General features: G+C 43.6%; 1 protein-coding gene across 11 annotated transcripts in view; it reads right to left on the minus strand.

Annotated features, from left to right (window-relative positions):
• Positions 1 to 247: 247 nt before the first annotated feature.
• Magi2 (membrane associated guanylate kinase, WW and PDZ domain containing 2) overlaps positions 248 to 22,250 on the minus strand; it is a 1,438,220-nt gene continuing 1,416,217 nt past the window's right edge. For 7 of the 11 annotated variants that reach the window (XM_052720134.1, XM_052720125.1, XM_052720126.1 and 4 more), the window contains one exon: positions 248 to 1,938. In XM_052720134.1, coding sequence (XP_052576094.1) covers positions 1,370 to 1,938 — 569 coding nt within the window. In that variant the 3' untranslated portion in view covers positions 248 to 1,369. The remainder of the gene's footprint in view (positions 1,939 to 22,250) is intronic. The other 4 variants (XM_052720129.1, XM_052720133.1, XM_052720132.1 and 1 more) reach the window with 2 other exon arrangements.

Raw genomic sequence — 22,250 nt, forward strand, 5'->3', positions numbered from 1 at the left:
TGGAACTTGTGAAAGGGGCAAAATATGGGAAGGAATGAAGCCTCAATTACACAAAATATATTCATAACAAATTGTCTTTAGACATCTTGCCTTTTAATATGCGCAGCTAATAAGTACCTGTTGATAACTGATTGAGGCTAACGTTTTACAGTTTTACTACAGGGTCAATCATTGACCTGTGATGGTAACCGGGGTAACATAAAGGATCATCTATAGATTGTTAGTATAATAAAAAACATTATACAAGGCGAAAGCAAACCAAATGGGAACCAAAGGGACATCAAATAAGGAAAGATAAACAGAAAGGATGCCAAAGGACTCATGTTCTTTAATGAAAATAAATTAGTTATCATGTTTTTAATATTAGAGATTCATTCTAATTTGAGAAATATAGGACAAATACTTTGTCAAAGTGCAAATGAAGTAACGAAGAGGTTTTAAAATAAGACAATAAAATAGGTAAAATAGAACATTGCTAAACAAGCAGCTACCTATCTCTCTGCGCCTGGTATGACAGGAAAGCCGTTTCAGGAAGGAACTGCAGCGTTGCCAATCTCGATGAAACAGATTACGGTCTTTTGATTATAAAACTCATATTTTAGAAGAAAACCAATTAAGATCTACGCGCTAACCCGCGAAATTCTGACTTACGGCAAACTGTTCCCTAGGATACAATTTTTAAAACCTTTTTTCCCTACCACTGAAAATGTACAGAAATGACTTGATCACAGAAATGGCAGTAAAAACGGCATCACACCAATGAATTCACTAGGTTTCTAACTCATCCTGCAGGAGGCAGGGAACGGTGCTAATACCGTTGGTGGATGCCGAGGGTGAGCCATGGAAACGTCATGGGCGAACAGTTCTTAATGTTTCAAAGAAACCCTTTAACCCCTGTCTAGATTTGTCAAGAACGATTTATTTACAACACTTTAGATCAATTAAAAGATATAATCTTGTCTCAGTTTCCGCTTGCTCCGTGCAGTTTGATTTTTTTAAGGCGATATTCCAGTTTGTGATTGCTCTGAACTTGTCCAGTTTCTTGATATAAAGTTTGGATGACATCCGAAACCTTCATGCAGTGGGGGAAACTTTTTTTCTTTCTCTTTTTAAACTAAAGCTACACTGCACTGTCTCTCTGTGATGTTTGCGTGATTTTGGTTCTTCCATAGCTGCCAAAGCTCCCACCATGGAACCGGGGGCTTTAGGATCAGTTTAGGTCTGCGAGCACACCTTGGCGCGTCGCACACCGATGCTCCCAGGCCTCGGCGTCTCGAGTGGATCTATGCGTGTGACAGTGAAAATAAATTAAAACGCCGTGAGACGGAACCCGGGAAGAACGGCCTGCGTGGAGGCGGCTGGGGGCCCCTCATCTGCCCGCGGCCGAGGAGCCGGGCTGCAGGGCGCCCGGCAGCTTGTCGGAGCCCGGCACCTTCCAGGGCCCCGGCGCCACCGCCGCCTTGCGCGCCGGGCCGCCTGCCGTGGGCCGCGGCGCGGGTCGGGACCCCGAGCGCACGCCCACCTTGGCCTCGGCCTCCCGCGCGCCCGCGGCCCCGGGGCCCTCGCGCCGGCCCCGCAGCGCCTCCTTCCCGTCGGCCGCCTCCGAGGCGGGCCTGCCGGCCTCGGGCCTCCCCTGGCCGCCGGGCACCTCCTCCGGCCTCGGCCGCGCGCTGCTGTGCCGCGGGCTCGCCGAGCGCTCCCTCTGCTCCCCCAGGCGCTGCTTCTTCTGGCCGCCGGCCGAAAGCTCCTTTGGTTTCCTAACGTCGTGTTCCCTTTGGATATCCCAAGTTGGGTCTGGGCCTATCTGGTGGGAAGAAGGGTCGGAGGGTGGGGCTGGATGTGATGGAGAGAATGGAGAGAGGATGTCTTCGAGGGAGACGCCTACTTCCGGCAGGCCTGGGGCGGCGGCAGCGGCAGCACTCCAGGCGTGGGGTTCGTCTGCGGACACGAAGCACAGCGTTAGGGCGCGCCACGTCCCCGGGCTCAGCTCCCCCCCTCGCCAGAGCCGTGGGCTGGCAGCCTGGCGGCTGCTCTCCAGGGCCCCGCCAGCACCCCCTCACTGCCAAGAGGGCAGCCAGCCGCGCCCAGGGATTCCGTTCCCCACCCGACCCTGGGCCTCCTTTATGCCCAAGAGTTCAAGGCACAGCTCGGGCCTGAGCCCTTTGCCTCAGCCTGGTCTAACTTCTGGTGTCAAGCCTAGCATGGACCTGACAATACTTAAACTAATGACTCTCAGCCTTCACGGTGGTTATGAAACTACACTGCCCAGCGGCCCTGGCCAGCAGCAGTGAAGGGACCAGGTGCTCCTTTTTGTTTTTAGCAGCACCCGGGGATTCTGAGGAAGATGGGTAAGAGCCAGGATTTAGGAAACACAGACAGGTCTGAGCCCTCTTCAAAGGAGTCGGCTAGTGATTTTTCTCAACCATTAGGTGTCGCTCAAAGCACAATTCTCAGCAATTGCCTGATAATTTTGGGATTTGGATTGATTCATCTGAAAACTATCATTGCTCTCTTGCCTTAAAAAGAAAATCATTGTTTTTGATTTTTCTTTTTTCTTTTTGGTAGTTTTAACAGGGATGGCTCCTAGACTAAGATAAACTAAGATGCTGAAGCTAGCTAAGAAAGCCTAGCTTCAACATCCATTGAGGATGTACTTCGTTTACTTCCAAAAAGGATTGAACAACTTACAACATATGTATGTGTTGTAAGAAATGACTTAAAACAAATCACTGGCCAGAAGTCAAGTAGGGAACAGATGTGTGAGAAATCAAAGATGAGTTAGTTACGACCACGAACAATAACATTCCCCTTGAATTTCTTTACCCTAAGGCAAAAATAAAGCAGGGAAATCTAATTCAGGAACCCTTGATATTTGTGAGGAATATGTCTCATGACCTTTGAAAACCCTCAAGTTTTGTAATATCGTTCTAGAATGTAATTTTCTCTAAGGAATTGATATATGAGCGGGAGTGAGAGAGAAGCCACATTCATATTGAATTCTGGGTAGCTGGTGATCTTTCTCCACTAGTAGCTAAGAGAGCCTCCCCCGCCCCCTTCAGCCTTAGGATGTGATTCCATTCTGACCTCTGTAACGGGTCAGAGTTCATCAAGGATTCTTGTGTGTATCCAGTCCACACATACCATGAGTCTACTTTGTTTTAAAAGTTGAGAATTTTTATATAGCACTTCTAATAGTGACTTAGATGAGGAGAAAAAGAGAATAATGGAGCTGATATTTTCCCCAACAATCTGGCCACCTTTAAAATACCAAATTAGCTGTAAAAAGTTTCTCCTTTGATGTGAAATCTGAACAGGTTATTCTGGGCACAGTGTTATCTTCCTTCTCTCCATAAACTGGTATCTGTGAATATTTTCACATCATAAACCAAGAATCCTTGGTTACTTTAGGAATAATATGGAATTAGTGGATGTGTTCAGTGCAAACGGCAATATGTCCTACTGTGGGCTAGTGTTAAAATCAAAGTTCAATAGAAAGTGGCACCTTGCCAATATAGGGAAACGTTGCCATAAGCAGTTGAACACACCATTCAAAAGACCTGGGGTAGTTTGTGCAATATTCATTCTGACCGGGACCATGGCAATGATGTTTCATGTTAACAGCTCTTTCCCCCTCCATTCCATCACATATGGTAGAGTCAATTAGCTGGCCTTAAACTACTTCTGAGACACAGGCAGAAGGTTGGCATTATTTATGCCATTTCCTAAAGAAGGAGTTGAAGCAGAGAGGAGGCTAAGTAGCTTGACCAAAATTATAGAATGCCACCCAAGAGTAACACTTGGGGTTCTTTTCCCCTTTTACTGACTGAGAAAATTGTCTCATCCAATTGCCATGCAAATAAGGCAAAGCCTGTGAGACTGTAAAGGCACTGGTCCTGTCCCCCACCAGAGTACTTAGCATTTGTTCCCCACTATCTCATCAACCATACGCGTGGGGCTGAGCAGGAGAGTTCTCTTCAGACCGTGAAAAAATTAATTCACACATGTAAGCAGCTGTCATTAGTCGGCCTGGAATCATTCCTGGAGCCTTATTCTGTTTCCTTCTACTCTTCCCTATCTCCAGTAACTCTCCCTATGACAAGATAAAGACGGGTTTATCTACAAGTCAGTATAAAAAGATTTTTCAAGAGATTTTTAATAAGTGATTAAAAACTGGAGGAGAAACTAAGAGTTTTTGGGCTCTAAGCTACTTCCTATAAAGAAAATTAATCAGAAATAAAAATTAACTGTGTATAAAGTATAACATTTCAGAGGTAGGAATCTATATATGTGCATATATTTAATTTTTGAGTAAAGGAGCTCTATAGTTCTGTGCTGGACACGCAGTACCCACACAGGCATGAGCTTTCGGAACTCCATAAGGCACCTCAGTGGACAGCCCTTCTGTATACTTTGACCTGTCACCTACGGCACCAAGGTGAGATGAGTTAGGGACAGAAAGACCCCTTCTCTAATCTTTCAGACTCTAAAGTTCATGACATCATGGTGTACAATGAAAGAATTATTCAAATTTAGTAATTTGATTCCTAATTCCATGGCCTGATTCCTTTAGACCATGTTTTTTGTTTTTGTTTTCCTTTTTCTTTTCCCCTCCTTCTTTCTTTATTTCTTGTACCTGGGAACAGGCTAAGATATGTGATCATGGACCTGGGCACAAACTGGGTATGTGATGATGTGCCCGGTACAGGCTAGGGTACATGATCATGCACATTTACGCAGTGGTTGAGGAAGATGTTTCCACTGCATCTTCTCTAAGATGTTCTAACAGGATATGTAACAGGGGTGCATCCTACAAAGTTGAAACCAGCCACAACAGGCCTGCTGGGATTTCTGCTGCGGCTCTGTCCAAACACTATCCCAGCAACACTGGCTAGAACCAAATTTGCTTCATTAGAGTTTGCTCTCTGACTACACCCAACTCAGTGGTACTTTTGCATCAAATTCAGAGGATGCCTTTGTGTATTCACCTTCACATACCACATTCTCACACAGACAAGTATTTCCATAGACAAACTGGACCCATAGCTTCATGACACCCCAGTCCCCTGCTCCTCACTCTGCCCTTCTGTGACCTTATCAGGGCTTTAGTCTTCGGTCGTTTCCCCCCACCATAGTCTCTACTGGGCATGCTCTCCTATCTGTGAAGCTTGTTTGCAAAGTTTCCAATGTTCCTGTTGAGCTCTGTCCTACCTGATGATTCTATGCTGGTTTATCCATCTGCCTTCTTGATATCTCTCCTTGAAAAATGTATTGCCATCTTCAATACCTCAACTAGAAAACGGAAACCTTCCCTCCCAAGCTATGCTCCATTCCTCCTCATTGTCTCTCCATGGTAGATGGTGCTGTAATCACGTGATGTCATCCTGGATCCCTTTCCTTCTCTTATCTCACAAATCCAGTGCATCTGTTTTATTAGTCCTGTCTTGAAATACAAGTAGGCTGTAGCAACTTTACCTTCTCTTTTACCACTGTAACTCAAGATATGGGGCAGTCCCTGGAAGGATGCAGCTAGTAAAGGATGACAAGACGATCACATTAAGAGGCCACAAGTGGATATATTCCTTTGGGGAGAATATGGACATTCTCAATTTCAAAAATCAGTGTCGGCACTGTTCAGAGAAGTGTAGTAGATGGTGAACCAGCACCAACCACCATCTCTCTGTGCCAGGGATTGACTTGGCATGAGGAAGCCAGTTTGGTTTCAGGCGCTGGGCCGGGGACATGGCTTTGGACAGAGGAGCTGCAGGAATCCATGCCACGTGAGCCATGGCCAGGAACCACTCTTCTTTGTTTCCACGCTTGAGCAACTCCAGCGACTCCATGTAACACATGTGACAATATCTTTGATAAGTTGGATCATGTCAATTCTTACTTAAATTTTCAGTAGATTTTCACTGCTCTTAGATTAAAACTCAAATGATGAGCACAGTCTACAAAAGCCTGCAGGATCTGGGTCCTGACATTTTCAACAGCTTCATCTCCATTCACCCCCTGCCCCCAATTGCTCTCTGCTTAGTAGCTCATGTGGGGATGCTCTTGTCAACTGCCCTGCCTGCTGCAGAAGGCTCTCCTCCTAGCTGTGCACACTGGAGGGTTCTCTTCTACCCTTCAGGGCTCTTGACTGTTATTCCAGAGAGCTCCAATATATAGCAAACACGACTCTTCAAACAGCATCTGGTTTTATATTCTTAGTACTTATATAGGTTTACTGTTTACTGGATGACATCAGTCTCAAAAACTAGTTGTACGCATCATGAAGATGACGATCACACTGGTCTTGTTCATCACAGTGGGCTTAACACAAAAAACTTGTGCATTTTGTGCTTGACACAAAATATGAGTGCTTGATGAATATTTGATAAGGGAATGAAACATCTGCTCCACAAATGGAAAGAGAAGGCCTGAAACCAAATTGTACTAGAAGAAACACTTCAGGGCAAAAGAGTCACATTTAAAGTATAATCTGTCCAGAGTGAGTTTGTTCTGTTTTGAAAGGGAGGATGGCAATGTCAGAGAGAAAATAGGTCTGGTGGAAGAGTGATGGAGGAGGGAAGCGAGCAACAGAGAGCATGCTGGGAACAGTTCTTCACTTTCCTGCTGGCTGACTATGGAGAGGGATAGGCAGAAGCTCTGGTTCCAAGGGCAGAGTTATTTCCCTTGAAACTTTACGGATGTCCTTTCCTCCTTAATCTCATCAACTGCTTGAAAGGCTTCGTCCCTGCACCATTGACTATTGTGCTGTGGAATGTTCTGAAGAGGCCACAGACAAAATAGATCCCAAATGTCTTAAACTACATTGTGAGAGAAACAGGTCCCCATCTTAGGTTAGGATTACATTTCTTACCCTTCCTATTTTCATTTTTATCAAGTTCCCATCTCTTCTAGAACACAAACCTGTAGCTAAAGTTTTCCTGGTTCTGTTCAGCTCCTGTGGCCCTGCAGCCAGCCACTTGGACCCAAGTAAACACGCATTTTTACTTATAAACTATGTGGCCGTGGCAGGCTTCTTGCTATCTGTTCTTATATCTTAAATTAACCTATTTCTATTAATCTATAAGTTGCTGCATGGCTTGTGGCTTACCAGTACTTTTATATCTCACTTCCTCTGTGTCTGGATGGCGACTCCTAACTCAGCCTTCCTGTTCCCACAATTCTCTTCTTTGCTTGTCCCACCTATACTTCCTGCCTGGCTACTGGCCAATCAGCATTTTATGTATCAACCAATCAGAGCAATACATTCACAGCATACAGAACATATCCACAGCACAAACCAATTGATACTTAAGTATACATTTTATAGATAACACAGATTATGCACACACGGTTATTTTTGAGTTAAAAATATATGGTCTCTTAAATTATATTGTAGGAGCTCAGCAATATTAACAAATTAAATTTCACTTTATATGCTGACATTAAAAAAAATCTCCTTGGGCTGGTGAGATGGCTAGGCAGGAAAAAGTGTTTGCTGTGTATACCTGGAGACCTGAGTTAATGCTTGGAGACGGTGTAAAGATGGAAGATGAGAACTAGCTCCACAAAGTTGTCTTGTGATCTCCACAGGAATGCATGCATGCACACGCTAAAACCCTCTTGTAAACCTCTTATATACATCAGCATCTTGTTTTATGAAATATCACCAAAGCTGTAGTAACCAAGGATCTGGCCTGCTAGGAAGGCACTGCTTATTGTAGCAAACAATATCTGTTTTTCCAGATGCCTATCTTCAGTAAAAAATCTGTACAGTTGAACGCACAATTCAGATAAAGGAAGAATGCTGGAGGTATATCTCAGTGGCAGAGTTTTGACTACAAGTCAAAGAAGAGTTGATAGTAACCTTTGCTGAGGACTAAGGTGGGGAGACTCTCAAAAGGGGCCCAGAGATTATGGTGGGAGAAAGAAAACCTGTCATCTCTTCCTACTTCACCTGGGTTTCTTCTAAATTCCTGGGTTCCTACATTGCTCTTTGGTACCCAGCTCAGGCCCAGGCCATGCCCTTTAGCTCAGGATGCTCAGGAGGATAATAGTAACATCACTACTGCGTGTTACTACTACTAACTAACATCAGTAAGAGCACTGGTTTCGGCACACTGGCTGAGGTGCCAGACACCTTGAACTGAACTCACAGCACACACACAAACTGACCCATTCTACAGAGAGGGAAACTGATAAATGAGGGTTCAGTGATTTGTTGAAGGCTGCACAGCCTACAGGTAATGGAGAAGGGTGCTGAATGGCTTCCTGACCATTAAACACTGCTGCTCGATGCCTGTGCTATCTCTGGTTCTTATTGAGAAATGGGGACTCATCTGTTCTTCTGGAGCGATGAACAGAGACTCCATCTGAAGTGGCTGTCAGAAGCAGATCTATTTCTTTCCTAATGGGGACTCGGAAATGTCATTTATCTGAACACTGGACTCAGACAGTCATTAGGGTTAGAGCACTGAACTGTGAAAATGCTGGAAATATGGGCAGTATTCAACAGACAATAAACTTAGATCTTTTGGAGGCAGGGATAATGCTACATATTTTAAAATATTCTTACAGTCACTCCTTGGGCTAGGATTGAGTTGCAAACACTGGTGTTAGATATTAGAAACACTGATTTTGACACAAAAATTCTTTTACTTCTAACTGGCTAAAGTTGTCCTGCAAAGTGATGTGTGGATTTGGAACTACTCTTGATATACACTACAGGTGGCTAGGGTTAGAGAATACAGATGTGGCTATACTAGAATCCATTTGCTTCTAATTTAGAATATTACAGAAAATAGAAATATAATTAAGGTCAGCAATGCAAAGCTATTTGGTTTTTAAAAAAGCTTTGCAAGGATGGTGTTCAAACCATATAGGTTCATTTGGATCCATTCAACCATTAGTTTTTGTAACAAAATATAAATAGAAAATATGTATGTTAATATTTTTTGAACAAATTAATTATTCTGTTGTATTTCTACTCTTTCTAAAGCACTGTTTCCAGTTGGGAGCTATTGTTATGGCCTTCACTATTGGGGTGTCCACTGGGTGTATAACATTGTAACTTCACTATTGGAGGGTCCACTGGGTGTTATAACATTGTAACTTCATTCTTGGAGTATGTCCACTGTGTGTTATAACATTGTAACTTCACTCTTGGGGTGTCCACTGGGTGTTATAACATTGTAACTTCACTACTGGGGTGTCCACTGGGTGTTATAACATTGTAACTTCACTGTTGGGGGGGTGTCCACTGTGTGTTATAACATTGTAACTTCACTATGGAGGGTGTGTGTCCACTGGGTGTTATAACATTGTAACTTCACTCTTGGGGTGTCCACTGGGTGTTATAACATTGTAACTTCACTACTGGGGTGTCCACTGGGTGTTATAACATTGTAACTTCACTGTTGGGGGGGTGTCCACTGTGTGTTATAACATTGTAACTTCACTATGGAGGGTGTGTGTCCACTGGGTGTTATAACATTGTAACTTCACTACTGGGGTGTTATAACATTGTAACTTTTAAGTGGCTGCACTTGGGTATTGAAGCTTCACATTCACACTCATATTAAAAGTGTGAGTCAAGGCACCCCTTGAGTTTCTCCAAGGCAGAAAGGCAGTCCTCGGGGCGGGCGAGGGTACCTCAGGATGGAACTGCTACCCAGGGAATGCTTCATAGGAGTTGGTGCTTGGCTGTGCGCATCACATATGTCAGCTTGAAATTCCCACAGCAGTTCTGAGAACTATGGAGCTGTTATCCTCCCTCAGGGTTAGAGAACTAGAGCTTAAATCAAGAAATTGGCCAGAACCACTAAGCTCCTAAGTGAGAATAGGGCAAATGACTCTGTAATCCAGGGCCCATGGCCAAACCTTGACTATTCTCATCTTTCTAAACAGTAAAAGCAGTTCAGGAAGAGATAATGTCTTCCAATGCTACTTAAAATGCAAAAACAAACAAAAAAACAAACCCACCAACAACAACAACAAAAAAATCCTAATCACCTGGTGGAGTGGCTTATGTCTGGAATTACAGCACTTGAGAGGCTGAGGCAGAAGGATAGCAGCCAGTTTGAAGCCAGTTTTGTGCCAGCCTACAGTATGAAGAAAGACTGACTTAAAAAAAATCTCTGAAAGTCAGGGGACACTTGGTTACTAGAACATCCTCTAAGCATTAGCTGGATTGGGCTCCATGGCATAGTTTTGCTGGAGCTGGGAGTTGGTCAGAAAAGTGGCCACAGGGCAGGGAAGGTAGACAGGAGTTAATCCAGCAACTTGTGGAGAGTGTGAACTGGGAAGCCTTGCTTCTGGCTCCAGTTCTGTCTCATGGTGTGAACTCAGCAAGTCATATGACCATCCTCAACCTCTGTTTCTCCTGGCAACATGGAGTAAAACCTATTTTACTTCCCTCCCAGACTGTGAAGATCAAGTGAAGTGAGCTCTATGGAACGTGATGCTCACACATACATGTATTAGCTATCAAACTGATAGTACAGACCTAGGTTTTTAAGTGACGAAAAGGTGCCAATTGCCAATTGCCAATTGACCCATTACCAAGATAGTATATGGGTAGCAGATAAGCACATGAAAAGGTGGTCAATGCCATTAGTAGACGGTGACAGTTAGGATCTTAAGGAGAAGCACTTGGGTCCCTACATTGTGGTTGGAACTTAGCAACAGTGACTGACTGAAATCATGGCTGCTGACCTTCCCTGCCTTGTGACTGGAAATGAATAGCTACTTGAGAAAGTAGTCTGGCAATTTCCTAAAAAGTTAAACATTTGTTTATCATCCAATTGATTTGTCTCAGTATGATAAAAACTTATATCCACATAAAAACCTTTGTGTGGATTTTTATTGTGACTTATATTTTTATGGTGAATTTTACCAGCAATGTAACAGCCCAGCTGTCCATCAACTGGTAAATGAATGAACACAGTGGGATATTATTCAGCTATGAAATGAAGCAAATTAGCTGTACACCCCAAAACACAAGTGGATCTTAGATGCTTTATGTTAAATGAAAAAAAGAACACCTGATTCAGAAGGCGATAGAGTATATAACTGACATTTATTGAACATTCTCTAACAGGCAAGCTCAGTGGAGGTTCCCTGGAGCTGTGTGTGGGAGGAGCTTGACTCTGGTGGACATGGGACCGGGGTGATGTTAGAGGCTGTGGGACTGTTCTGCATTTGGTTCATGACAGTGGTAATATAATAGTTATTTTGTTGCTTTAAAGTTATTACTAACTGTTGCGTCTTTGACTGTTTCATACCTGTCCACAATGCATAATGGTTACTATTTCCTCCCCACCCTTTCATGTGTCTCTCACCTCTGTCACCACTCCTCCAATCCCTTCCCACCCTCATTTATGATGTTTGGTTTTGTTTGATGACCCATTTAATTTAAACAGGAGAATCTGCGTGATCACTGGCTGGGGACTAGCCATTAAAGTCCAGTGGGGTCACTGGTGGGTACACGTATGAAGTCAATGACTTCTTTCCCTGAATCTATTAGTAGGAAATATCCCAGGAGTGAGGTAGGACTCCCTAGTCCTCCCCCATCTAAGCCTGACACCATTGATGGGTCCACTCTTTGCAGACTTGGTACAGTCAGCCATGGTAGTTGAGAGTTCACAATTGCAATGACTGTTTATTACTTACTATTGTTTTTGATACAAGTCTCAGATAACTCAGTCCATCCTTGAACTTGCTACATAACTGAGAATGACATTGAACTCTTGATCCTTTTGCCTCTGCCTCCTAAGTGCTGGGATTACACATGTGATAATATAATTTTATGTAGTTTTGAAAAATACCTCACAAATATACATGAAAAGAGCCAGTTTTACTGTATGTGAATTACATCTCAGTTTTTAAAAATGAGAAAAATAATAGTGCGAAAACCTTTATGAAGGCAGGTGAAGGACTCAGATCTCACCTTTGCCAATGTTTCTCCCACTATTTGGCTTAGTAACTTCCTTCCGTGTCATTTACCACAGACCAAAATAAGTTTCAGCCCATTGAAACTGATGATAAATTCTGAGTTCATGGAGTTATAAGATTCTGAATTAAAGAGGGTTTACTTAAATCTTTATAAGGTACTTTTAATCTCAAAGCCTTTCAAGTACCATGTTCTTCATCACAGAAATATAGCCCTGTCTGAAGTGGCAGAGAACTGAAAATTATCAATCACAGGTGCCGTTTTGTTTGGGCGCAAGAACTGATGGTAACCAATCATAGCTACATCTTGCCAGAGATGGAAGTATATCACAGGATATATGCCTAACTCTAGCTAAATTTACACCCACCTTCAGAGTTCCTCAAATAATCTTCCTTAGGAGGCTTTAGGCTCCTCAGTGAATGGTTCATGGACAGAATTCAGGAGCCAGATTAAGTCACTTTTAGGGGCAATCCCACAGTGGAATGCAACAAGTGATTCTCTGTTGATATGACCATAGAAGACAAAGAGTGTGCCCCTTTCTTAGATATTTTGGAGTGTTTAAAAGGGAAGAAAGGCAGTGGAAGCAAAGCCTTTTGTCTAGAGCCAAACTATGCAATCTCTCAGTACCACATCTTAGCGAGATCTTCCTAAAACTTAGTTCTATAGCTAGCTTTGTTATTTATTCTTTCTCCTTTTCTTCTTTATGTTTATGCATGTTTTACCTGCATATGTTTGTGTAATGTGTGCATGTAGTACCCAAGGAAGCCAGAAGAGGGCATCTGGTTCCCTGACACTGGATTTTCAGGCAGTTGTACACCTCTATGTAAGTGCTAGGAACGGAACCCAGGTTTTCTGGAAGAGCCCCCAGTGGTCTTCACTGTAGCACCATTTCTTCAGCCCCACCAGTGTTACCTTTTTTAAAGCCTTTCTTTTCTTCCCTATCCCTTGACCCAGTTCCCAGCTTCTCTATTCACCTTACTTTTTAAATTAAACAAATTCAGCCTCTACTTTTTATGTTACAGAGTTCTGTACACTGAAAATGGACTCTGGAAATGGTAGCCTTTCTATCTTCATGGACCTTTCCATGGTAGTGCAAGAGACAGAAAATTAATATGCCAATAGGTATTGATAGAAAGTCTGATATGAACCTTCAGACATAATACAAAAGTGCACACACACAAAATTTAAGAAGATATTAAAAGATGGAAAGACTTTCAAGGTCAAAAATTGCCAGAATTAAAGTCCCAATGATATTCTTCATTGATCTAGGAAAAAATCCTAACATTCCCAGGGAAGCATAAAAGGCACCCCATGGCCAAAGCAATTCTGAACTAAAAGAACAATGCTAAAGGAATAATACTTGGTTTCAAAACATACTACAGAGCCACAGTAGCAAAATAGTGTGATTTTTGTACAAAGATGGACATATAAACAAATGGAATAGAATAGCAGACCTAGAAATAAGCCCATAGAGCTACAGCTACTTTATATTTAACAAAGATGCCAAAAATACACATCATAGAAAAGACAGCATCTTCAACAAATGGATAGTTACACCCAGGAAAATGAAATGGCGCCTCATCTTCACCTGCACGACTTCAAATGGATCCAAGACTTTATGACCCGAATCTCTGAAACTGCCAGAGGACTAAGTAGGAAAGTACTTCAAGACATAGACGTCTGGAGGACTTTGTAAGGACTCCAGCTGGTATGGACCAGCAATGGGCAATGGACACAGCAGAGAAAACAGTCATCAGAGGGAAAACCAGCCAAGTGATAAACAGCCAAGTAAGTTGAACAGAGGGTTCTCAGGAAAAATACAAATTACCAGTAAGTACACAAAAAGATATTCCACATCCTTGGCCATCAGGAAAATGCTGATTCCATTTTACCCCAGTTAGTCTGGCTATCAACAAACAAACAAACAAACAAGACAAATGCTGGTGAGGATGTGCACACATGTGCATGGCGTGTGTGTGTGTGTGTGTGTGTGTGTGTGTGTGTGTGTGTGTGTGTAGTATGTACGGGATAGAACCATTATTTACTGTCTAGGGAACTGAAACTAGTGGAGACAATATATAAATCAGTATGGAGGCTTTTCTAAACAAATGGAATTATGGTATGATCCAGCTATTCTACTCCTGGATTACCCAAAGGAATCTCAGTGCGCACCACAGAGATACTGACACGTTCATATTTATTGCTGTATACACAATAGCCAAGATGTAGGACCATTCTAGATGTTCATCATCACATGAATGGTTAGAGAAAATATGCTGTGTGTGCATGGGTGTGTGTGTGTGTGTGTGTGTGTGTATGTGTGTGTGTGTGTGTGTGTGTGTGTGTGTGTATGTGTGTGTGTGTGTGTGTGTGTGTGTATGTGTGTGTGTGTGTGTGTGAGTGTGAGTGTGTGTGTGTGTGTGTGTGTGTGTGTGTATGTGTGTGTGTGTGTGTGTGTGTGTATGTGTGTGTGTGTGTGTGTGTGTGTGTGTATGTGTGTGTGTGTGTGTGTGAGTGTGAGTGTGTGTGTGTGTGTGTGTGTGTGTGTGTGTGTATGTGTGAGAGAGAGAGAGAGAGGATTTACCCGTAAAGTAGGATGAAATTGTGTTATTTGTGGGGTCAAGGATGGAATTGGAAATCATGCTAGACTTAGAAAAACAAATGTCACATATTTTCTCTTATATGCAAAAATCTAGATTTAAAAAAAATGACATGAAAGTAGAAAAGTGATGATAGGGATAAAATGGTCTAAAGAAGGGAGAGTGGAGAGAAGATTGAGTAATGATTCCCCCATTACTCAAGACAAATTGTGCATCTTTTCTCTTATGCAGAATCAATCAGTCAATCTAGCTATGATCTATCTAATCTGTTTGTCTAATCTATCTATCTACCTATGTATTTTACAGAAAAGCAGAAGAGAGACTGTTTGGGAAGAGGAAGGGCGCTGGGTGGGGGTCCAAGGGAGGACAGTGGATGGAAGCGAATGTGATCAAAATACAGTGCTATCTATGTTTGTATACACATCACAATGAAAGGCACTGTGTTGTGCACTGCCTAGAAGCAAGTAGAGAGGCCAGTGGCTGCTGCATGCAGACTAGATTGTGGATGAAAGCAAATCTGGTCAGGACGTCGCTGTGCAGGCTCAGGCGGAAATGCAGTGCTTGGATTTGGTTGGTAAAAAGTGACCAGATCCAAGTATCTCTGTGAAACATACTTTGCAGATTTTTACGAGGCCCTGGGGAGGTGAGTAAGACACACTTGGTGCCTTCTAGGACTCAGCATCCTGTTTCAGAGTCTGGGGCTCCTAGGAGCAGGGATGGAGTATGCAGAGTAGTTGGGAGAACTGTAGTGTTTCAAGGGAAGCTTGAGTTTGTGTTTGGAAGGACAGTAACAGCCCATTAGACAGAGAGTAGGACAGAAGTGCCATCTGTAGTGCAGAGCTCACAGTGTGCTGTGAATGCACATGAAGCAACAACCACCAAGAAGAGTCTTGGAAGGTGGGAGGGGAATTAAGAACTTTACCCTAGACAGTGGAGAGTCAGAAGGCTTCTAAACAGGAGAATAAGGGCACATTTCTCCTCCTTATCTAAACGGGTGAGTCAATCCACTGATATTGACAAATAAATTATACTCCAGTTAGAACATATTAAATGTGTGTCATTTCTATTGGAGCATCATGCCATTTTAGATGCTTTTTGAACAACAAAGGGAGTTTCTTTTCGTTTTATTGGTATCAGCAGGCAGAAGTATGATTGCTCTTCAGATGGAGAAATATGATTAATCTTGTAGTTAATTAAAATTGAATACCTACTCTGTTGAAAGTAATATATGGAGTCAGCTCTTAAGAACTGGGCATAGGTAAAGTGATGTCCTTGGTGTTATGGGGCTTACTGTAAGAGGCAGATGCGGCCAAGTGGTATTGAGTGAAGCATGTCATAAAAGGAAAGTTAAAAGAGAAAACACTACAGAAGCATCTCGTGCAGTGTAACTTCATTCTGGGGCTCCAGGAGGTCTCCCCTAGGAGATGGTCTTAAGTGAAGAGTAAGTTGCTTACAATTTTATCTCACAGGAAAATAATCTCTCTCATCTTAATTAACTTTTCTTTCAAGTGGTTTCTTGCAAACAGCAGGCAAAGAGATAAACCAACCATCTTTCTTTTTACACTAAAATCAAGCTTTTCATCAACACTCCCAGTTGAGGTGTGACATAACAGGAGATGAAGCTGTGGTGGGGCTTCCTCTGTAGAACATAGAACTGCGAGGTCCATTATTCAGGTGTTAGCAAATTACTGGAGACTTGAAGCCTGGTCATCAAAGACAAGTGTTGGATCACTGGCCTGGAAGACCACGGAGGACCACTGATGAAGAGGTTACCAGGCAGGGGTCATGGGACATGCTGTACAGGTGAGAGATGTACCGGTCAGGGCAGGAAGCACGGGAGAGCTGTAGACATCTGGGAATAAGACAGGGGTCCCGAGAGACTCTCAGGATTTCAGCTCATATGGCAGTGGGCAGGAGCATCATAACTATGATGGGGAATACAGATTGGAGGATAAACAGGTTCACATGTATCTGGTGAGACCATTTCAGAATCATCTATTCTCTTTATCCCTTTAGATAAGCAATCATTATGCCGGGTAGGTAGAGGGGAAAAGGCAGTGAGTTTGCCTAGTTTTAGAAAGAGAGTTTTCTATCTTATATTGGCACATAGTGTGTGTATGTGCATATTTACATATGTTTAAGTAGTGTATTTTAATCAGTAGCACACCCTTGGTCTTCATTGTTACCTCCTCAGAGAAGCATAAGCATTTCTTCCTATCTTTTATATAGTGGCTGTTTCCTGTTTTCTTTTTCCTCTTTGTTTCTGTTATGTTCACTGTAATGAAATCTTAAGTAAACATGTCTCCTTTTCCTAGAATACAGATTCGATCAGAAAGATACATTTTACCATTTAAAAATTAGTCGAAAGAAGAGTGGATATACATCTGAGGTAGCAGCTTCATGAGTTTAAGGCCAGTCTGGGTGACTCAGGGAGACTGTTTTAAAACAAGATTTGAAGAGAGTGTTGGGGTGTAGCTCTGTGGTAGAGCACGTGCACAGCACACACGGTCTAACCTGGACCACAGAAACCAAAACCAAATGAATCAGTCAGAGACTGCTGTTCATGTTTCTGGAAAGCAGGACCACAGCCTGCTTTTATTATTAACTGAAAGAAGAGCCTGTATGTTTGAGTATATGTGTATATTTCAAACACATATATGTATGTGTATATATACACATATAGCTGTGGTTGTGTATATATCTGTAACTACAAGATACCATTTGGTGTTAGAAACCTCAGATTTAGCTAAACTTTACTATGGTACTGTATTTATCAAATAAAAAAATGTAAAAATGTACTCTATAAGATTTGCAGGAAAAATTCTCTATGAATTTCTAAACTCTTGGTTCTCCGAGTATCACCTCCTGGGTGGCATCTTGGGGGCACTTTCAGGAAATGCAGATTCTCCGCCTCTCCACCTTCATGCTACTGGCCTCCTGATTGAGAATCCGTGTTTGAGCACATTCCCCATGAGTTCACAAGACCATTAAAATTGAAGGCACTAGCTGTATTCGGAAAGATTTGGTAGTGGTCAGATTACCTTGTAAGCAGTAGAGGACAGCTGAACTGAAGCTGAGGAAAGAATGGATAGTTGGGACCAGTGTGCTGCCTAGGGTACTGAAGTGAGTGACCAGTCCATGAAGAATGAGAAAGTCGCTAGGCAGAGGTGGCACACACCTTTACTCCCAGCACTCAAGAGGCAGAGGCAGGTGGATCTCTGTGAGTTTGAGACCATCCTGGTCTACAGAGTGAGTTCCAGGATAGCCAGGATAGCCAGGGCTACACAGAGAAACCCTGTCTGGAAAAACCAAAACAAACAAACAAAAAGACCACCACCAACAACAACAACAAAAAATGAGTCTATGCTTCACCAGCCAATTTTTATTTCTAAGCTCCAAAGAAAGCGTGTTGTTTTATTTAGTGGGCTTCTTAACAGAATAACTCCTGCTGTATTATCATCAGCACCAAGAAGACATTCAGAGCAGGATTGTGGAAACCATGCCTCCACTATCTCAGCTATCACTGGTGAGGGAGGTACCCGTGCTACGTGCTTTGTAAGTTAATATGATTAACTATGTAAATTAATATGATTCTGATACTCACTTATGAGATTAAAAGAAACTTATCTTAGTCAATTAGCTATTGTTGTAACAAGCAACCCATTCCTGAGATTTTCCAGCTGGGCCAGACACTGCAGCTAGCATCTGGTTTCTCCTTTCTTTTGCTGACACCACCACAAGCAAGCCTTAAAAATGATGTGAACCCTGGGCTGGAGACAGGGAGATCCCTGAAGCTCAGGTGATGAGTCTCGGGTTCAGTGAGAGATTAAAGGTGGAGGGGGCTGCAGAAACGGCTCAGAGCTTGGGAATGCTCATCTTGCAGAGGATCCAGGATCGGTTCCCTGCACTCATATCAGGTGGCTCACATCCACCTGTAACTCCAGTTCCAGGGTATCTGATGCCCTCTTCTGGTCTCCATGGGCTCTGGCATGCATGCTGTGCACATAAGCTCACACATAAACACATCAATAAATTTTAAAAAATAAAACAAAAGTGGAGAGGGGTTGAGGAAAGACCCCATTATTAACCTCTGCCTTGCATCCACACATGCCTTCTCCTAAACTTATGCATACATGCTCCTTACCCATATCTCCACCCACACACAAAATAACTGACCAGAGTTACAGCAACCCTCACCCCAACCTCAGATTCTAAATTGCTGATGTTATTATTAATAAGAAAATAAGTAGTTGGGTCTTTCAAGCATGACTCAATTAAATAACCCTTTATCCAGGCGCGAAAGTGCCAGTGTGGAGGGTCAGTGCAGGAGACAGACGACGTAGATGTGGGACTCTGCCTTCCGCGCTTTCACGTAGCCGTGACAAATGGCTTCCTGAGTTTGTGAAAGCCAGGAGTGCCCTCTCTTTAATTACACTACTGTGTTCTAGGTCAGCTGAAGGACCAGTCACAACAGAAGAATTCTGTTCTTTGTCAACTGGAAAATTAAACCTCCTTCTCTACTGTCCTTAGTCACTGACCCTCGGCAGCATGGATAATCTTTCCTTTCCTCCAGCGGGCTGCTGTTATTCTGAGGACCTCCAGAGCAGAAAGGAAAAGCATTTTCAAGTGTGTCTTCTGTTGAATGTGCCTGGCACTTTGGTGCTAAACAGGCAATAAATCATAATAAATGGAAATAGTAGCCCATGGCATGATCTGATTGAGTCGTTTAAACAATCACTTTGTGTTGACAAAAGGTGCGGTGATTATGCCAGAGGGACTCAACGGTGCTGGAAACAAATGAACCGGAGGAACTGCTTGACAAATGTGAGTGGTTTCCAAGGGCAATAGCCTCCGTTCATCACTGCTCAGCCTGAGGCCTGCAGGACCCAGGGGATGAGTAACCACGGCACTGTGGATTCCCCCGCCTCACCTCCGCATGTGCTCTACCCCACTGCTCCGCTGCCACCTCAAACTTGCCTTCTAAGTCTGTGGTTCTGAAGGACGAGCCTCCAAGTGACCTGCTGATACTGAGCTGTGCACTGAGAGATTAATCCTCACATCGGTGCACAGGGAGTGTCAATCTGTGGGCAGCTTCCAGTCCCACCACTGTTCTAATGTAGACTCAGCCAGGGAAGTCATTATCAATAATAATAATGGACGCAAATAGACCTCTTTGGCTAGAGCATTCTGGAGACATACTGTGTCACTCCACTGCGGCTGGTGGATGGGAACTGTTTTTGTATATATTTTCCAAATGAACACAATGGGGGGAACATGTGACTTACTGCCGGGTCATGTTGGAAGTAAGCAGGACTTAAGCAGCCAAGTGACCCCTGGTGACTTCCAATCACACAACTGTCCTTCCCTTTGCCTGTGTTGGCCAGGTCACCTCACCGGGTTGTCTTAGTGGGCCTAGACTGGTAAGAGATCCCTAGTCTGGGTTATGCTTACATAAGAGATGCTAACTGGGGGAGGTGTTGGAGATCTTTTGCTAAGTTGTCTGTGCAGGGGTACTAGGTGACTTCCAAGGCCCAGAATAAGCTGTTGTTGCTCCTGTCCATACAAGGTGAACCACCAGCAGTTAGTAGAAGGCTCACTGCTCTCCCTTATGTCATAGATGGGTCCATTGGCTACATGGATGACTGCTCGGGGTGTGTTGGAGTGGGAGGAGAGAAAGGTGATTCAGAATGCTTTTGTTTTAGTTCCAGAGACCATGTGTGCTTCTCATCTGAAGCCACATACTTTAGAGAGCTCTGATGGAAAGACAAACCCACCAAGAGTGCTGACTCAGAGACTTGCTGGACAAGGCAGCAGGGTGAAAGAGGCTACTCCTGCCAGGCCTGTGGTCAGCTTGCCCATCCTGGCCCTTGTCATACCAGGACACTAGAGGTCAGAGCCTCCAGCCCCCACAGCCTGCTGGTCCTTGGGTAGCTCCTTTAATACATTTTCTTTCAGTAAGCTTTCCTGCCTTCCTCTAGCTTCTACTCAGAGAGCTATCTGGGGGCAAAGTAGGGTCAGGCATGGAGGAAACAACAGCCGTGAGACTCCCACAGGCCAGGGACTATAGGGCACTGGAGACCAGAGGAAAACGAAGGTCTAGTGGGACTGATCTTTTTACTAGGGACATTGTCTTTCTCTCCTTTCTAAACGTGGTTCCACATAGCCCAGGCTGGCCTTGTCCTTGCTATGCTGCCAAAGGTGATCCTGAAGTCCTGATCCTCCTGCCTCTACCTCCAAAGTGCTGGGGTTACAGGTATGCATCACCACACCCAGCTCAAGCATGGGCTCTTTTCAAAGGTCAAAGATGATTCCATGAAAAGCACCTGTGAGTATTGGAGACACAGGCTCCAAAGTTCTCCTTCTGACCTCAAACAGTATGATGTGCTCTCTTTATTCTTTCCTCCTCTCTGAGAGGAAGGTTGACCCTGAAGAGTAAGCATCGGAAGGGCTAGACTTTAGTTCCTGGTGGTTGAGGAGTCTGCTCTTCGGCTCTACTCCCATGGTTGATGAATTATCCAGAGGAACATGTAATAGTTTTTTTTTTTTTAAGACAGGATTTCTCTGTGTAGTTTTGGTTCCTGTCCTGGAACTCACTCTGTAGACTACGCTGACCTCAAACTCATAGAGATCCACCTGCTTCTGCCTCCCGAGTGCTGGGATTAAAGGCATGTGCCACCACCGCCCGGCACAATGTGATAGTTTTAAAGTACTAAACTGACATCTCTTTTCAGTCATTCGGACATGTCTTACTTTTGAGGCCCAGAGCCAAGGCAAGTTGGCTACTGTTCTGTGATGGCCCATAGTGTGCTTGAATTCTGTACATCTGATAGGAAGGCACGGGCCCTACTGTAGTTGTGCAGGGTTTAAATGTTTGGACTATGAATCCACAACTTCTGCTCCCTGATCATCTTCCCCAACAGGGCATGTCCCCAAAGCTTCCAGACCTTTCTTCTGGAAAGGGAAAGGCTGATAGTTGCTGTCCCTCTGAGTCCTTGTGAGATGTGAATGAACTCAGTCAGTGAAGGTGTCCTGTGGAGTGGAGTGCCTGGCGCACATTCACTGAGCCAGTGCACAATTAAGTTGTTATTGGTGGCTGTCCAAAAAAGGGCCAGTCCCTGGAGGCCCTCTAAAGGACTCACTTGGATTAAGTCTCATGGAATTATCCCACGTGAGTGAGTCAGCTATGTACAGATGCAAAGCATGAAAACTGGCAATATCTGCTTTTGTACAATGGAGCTGGCTGACACCATTGCCAGAACCTGAGACTGGGGCTTCAGCAATACCTCAAAAGGGACACCATGCTGGGACACCAGCATCCCCTGAAGCGAGCTTTTGAATCAGGCCAGCAGGACACAATGAAGTGGAAAGAACAGCGTCCTTGGAGGCCAGAAGTTGGGTTCAAGTACATTGTCTACTGCTTACTACCTCTGAGACCTTTGGGTGAACCATTCCATCTCTCCAGACCTTCGTTTCATAACTGCTAAATGTTAACCACTTCCACCACCTCCCTTATAAAATTGCCTCATAGGGAACACTTAGAGAAAGCTTTATACAAATACAGAGCAAAGGCTTTTTCTTACTTATATCTCTTGCTGAGAAAAGGCTCAACTATTAAAACTATTACTTGGGCAATGTGTTTTCAAAACTGAAATTGCTATAAAAGGCTGTTGCTCAGTGGCCCTGTTCTGTGTGCAACTCCGGCTGGGAAGACA

Source organism: Peromyscus californicus, unplaced genomic scaffold (genome assembly GCF_007827085.1).
Source record: "Peromyscus californicus insignis strain IS unplaced genomic scaffold, ASM782708v3 Scaffold_6__1_contigs__length_162567912, whole genome shotgun sequence".
NCBI classification, from domain to species: domain Eukaryota; kingdom Metazoa; phylum Chordata; class Mammalia; order Rodentia; family Cricetidae; genus Peromyscus; species Peromyscus californicus.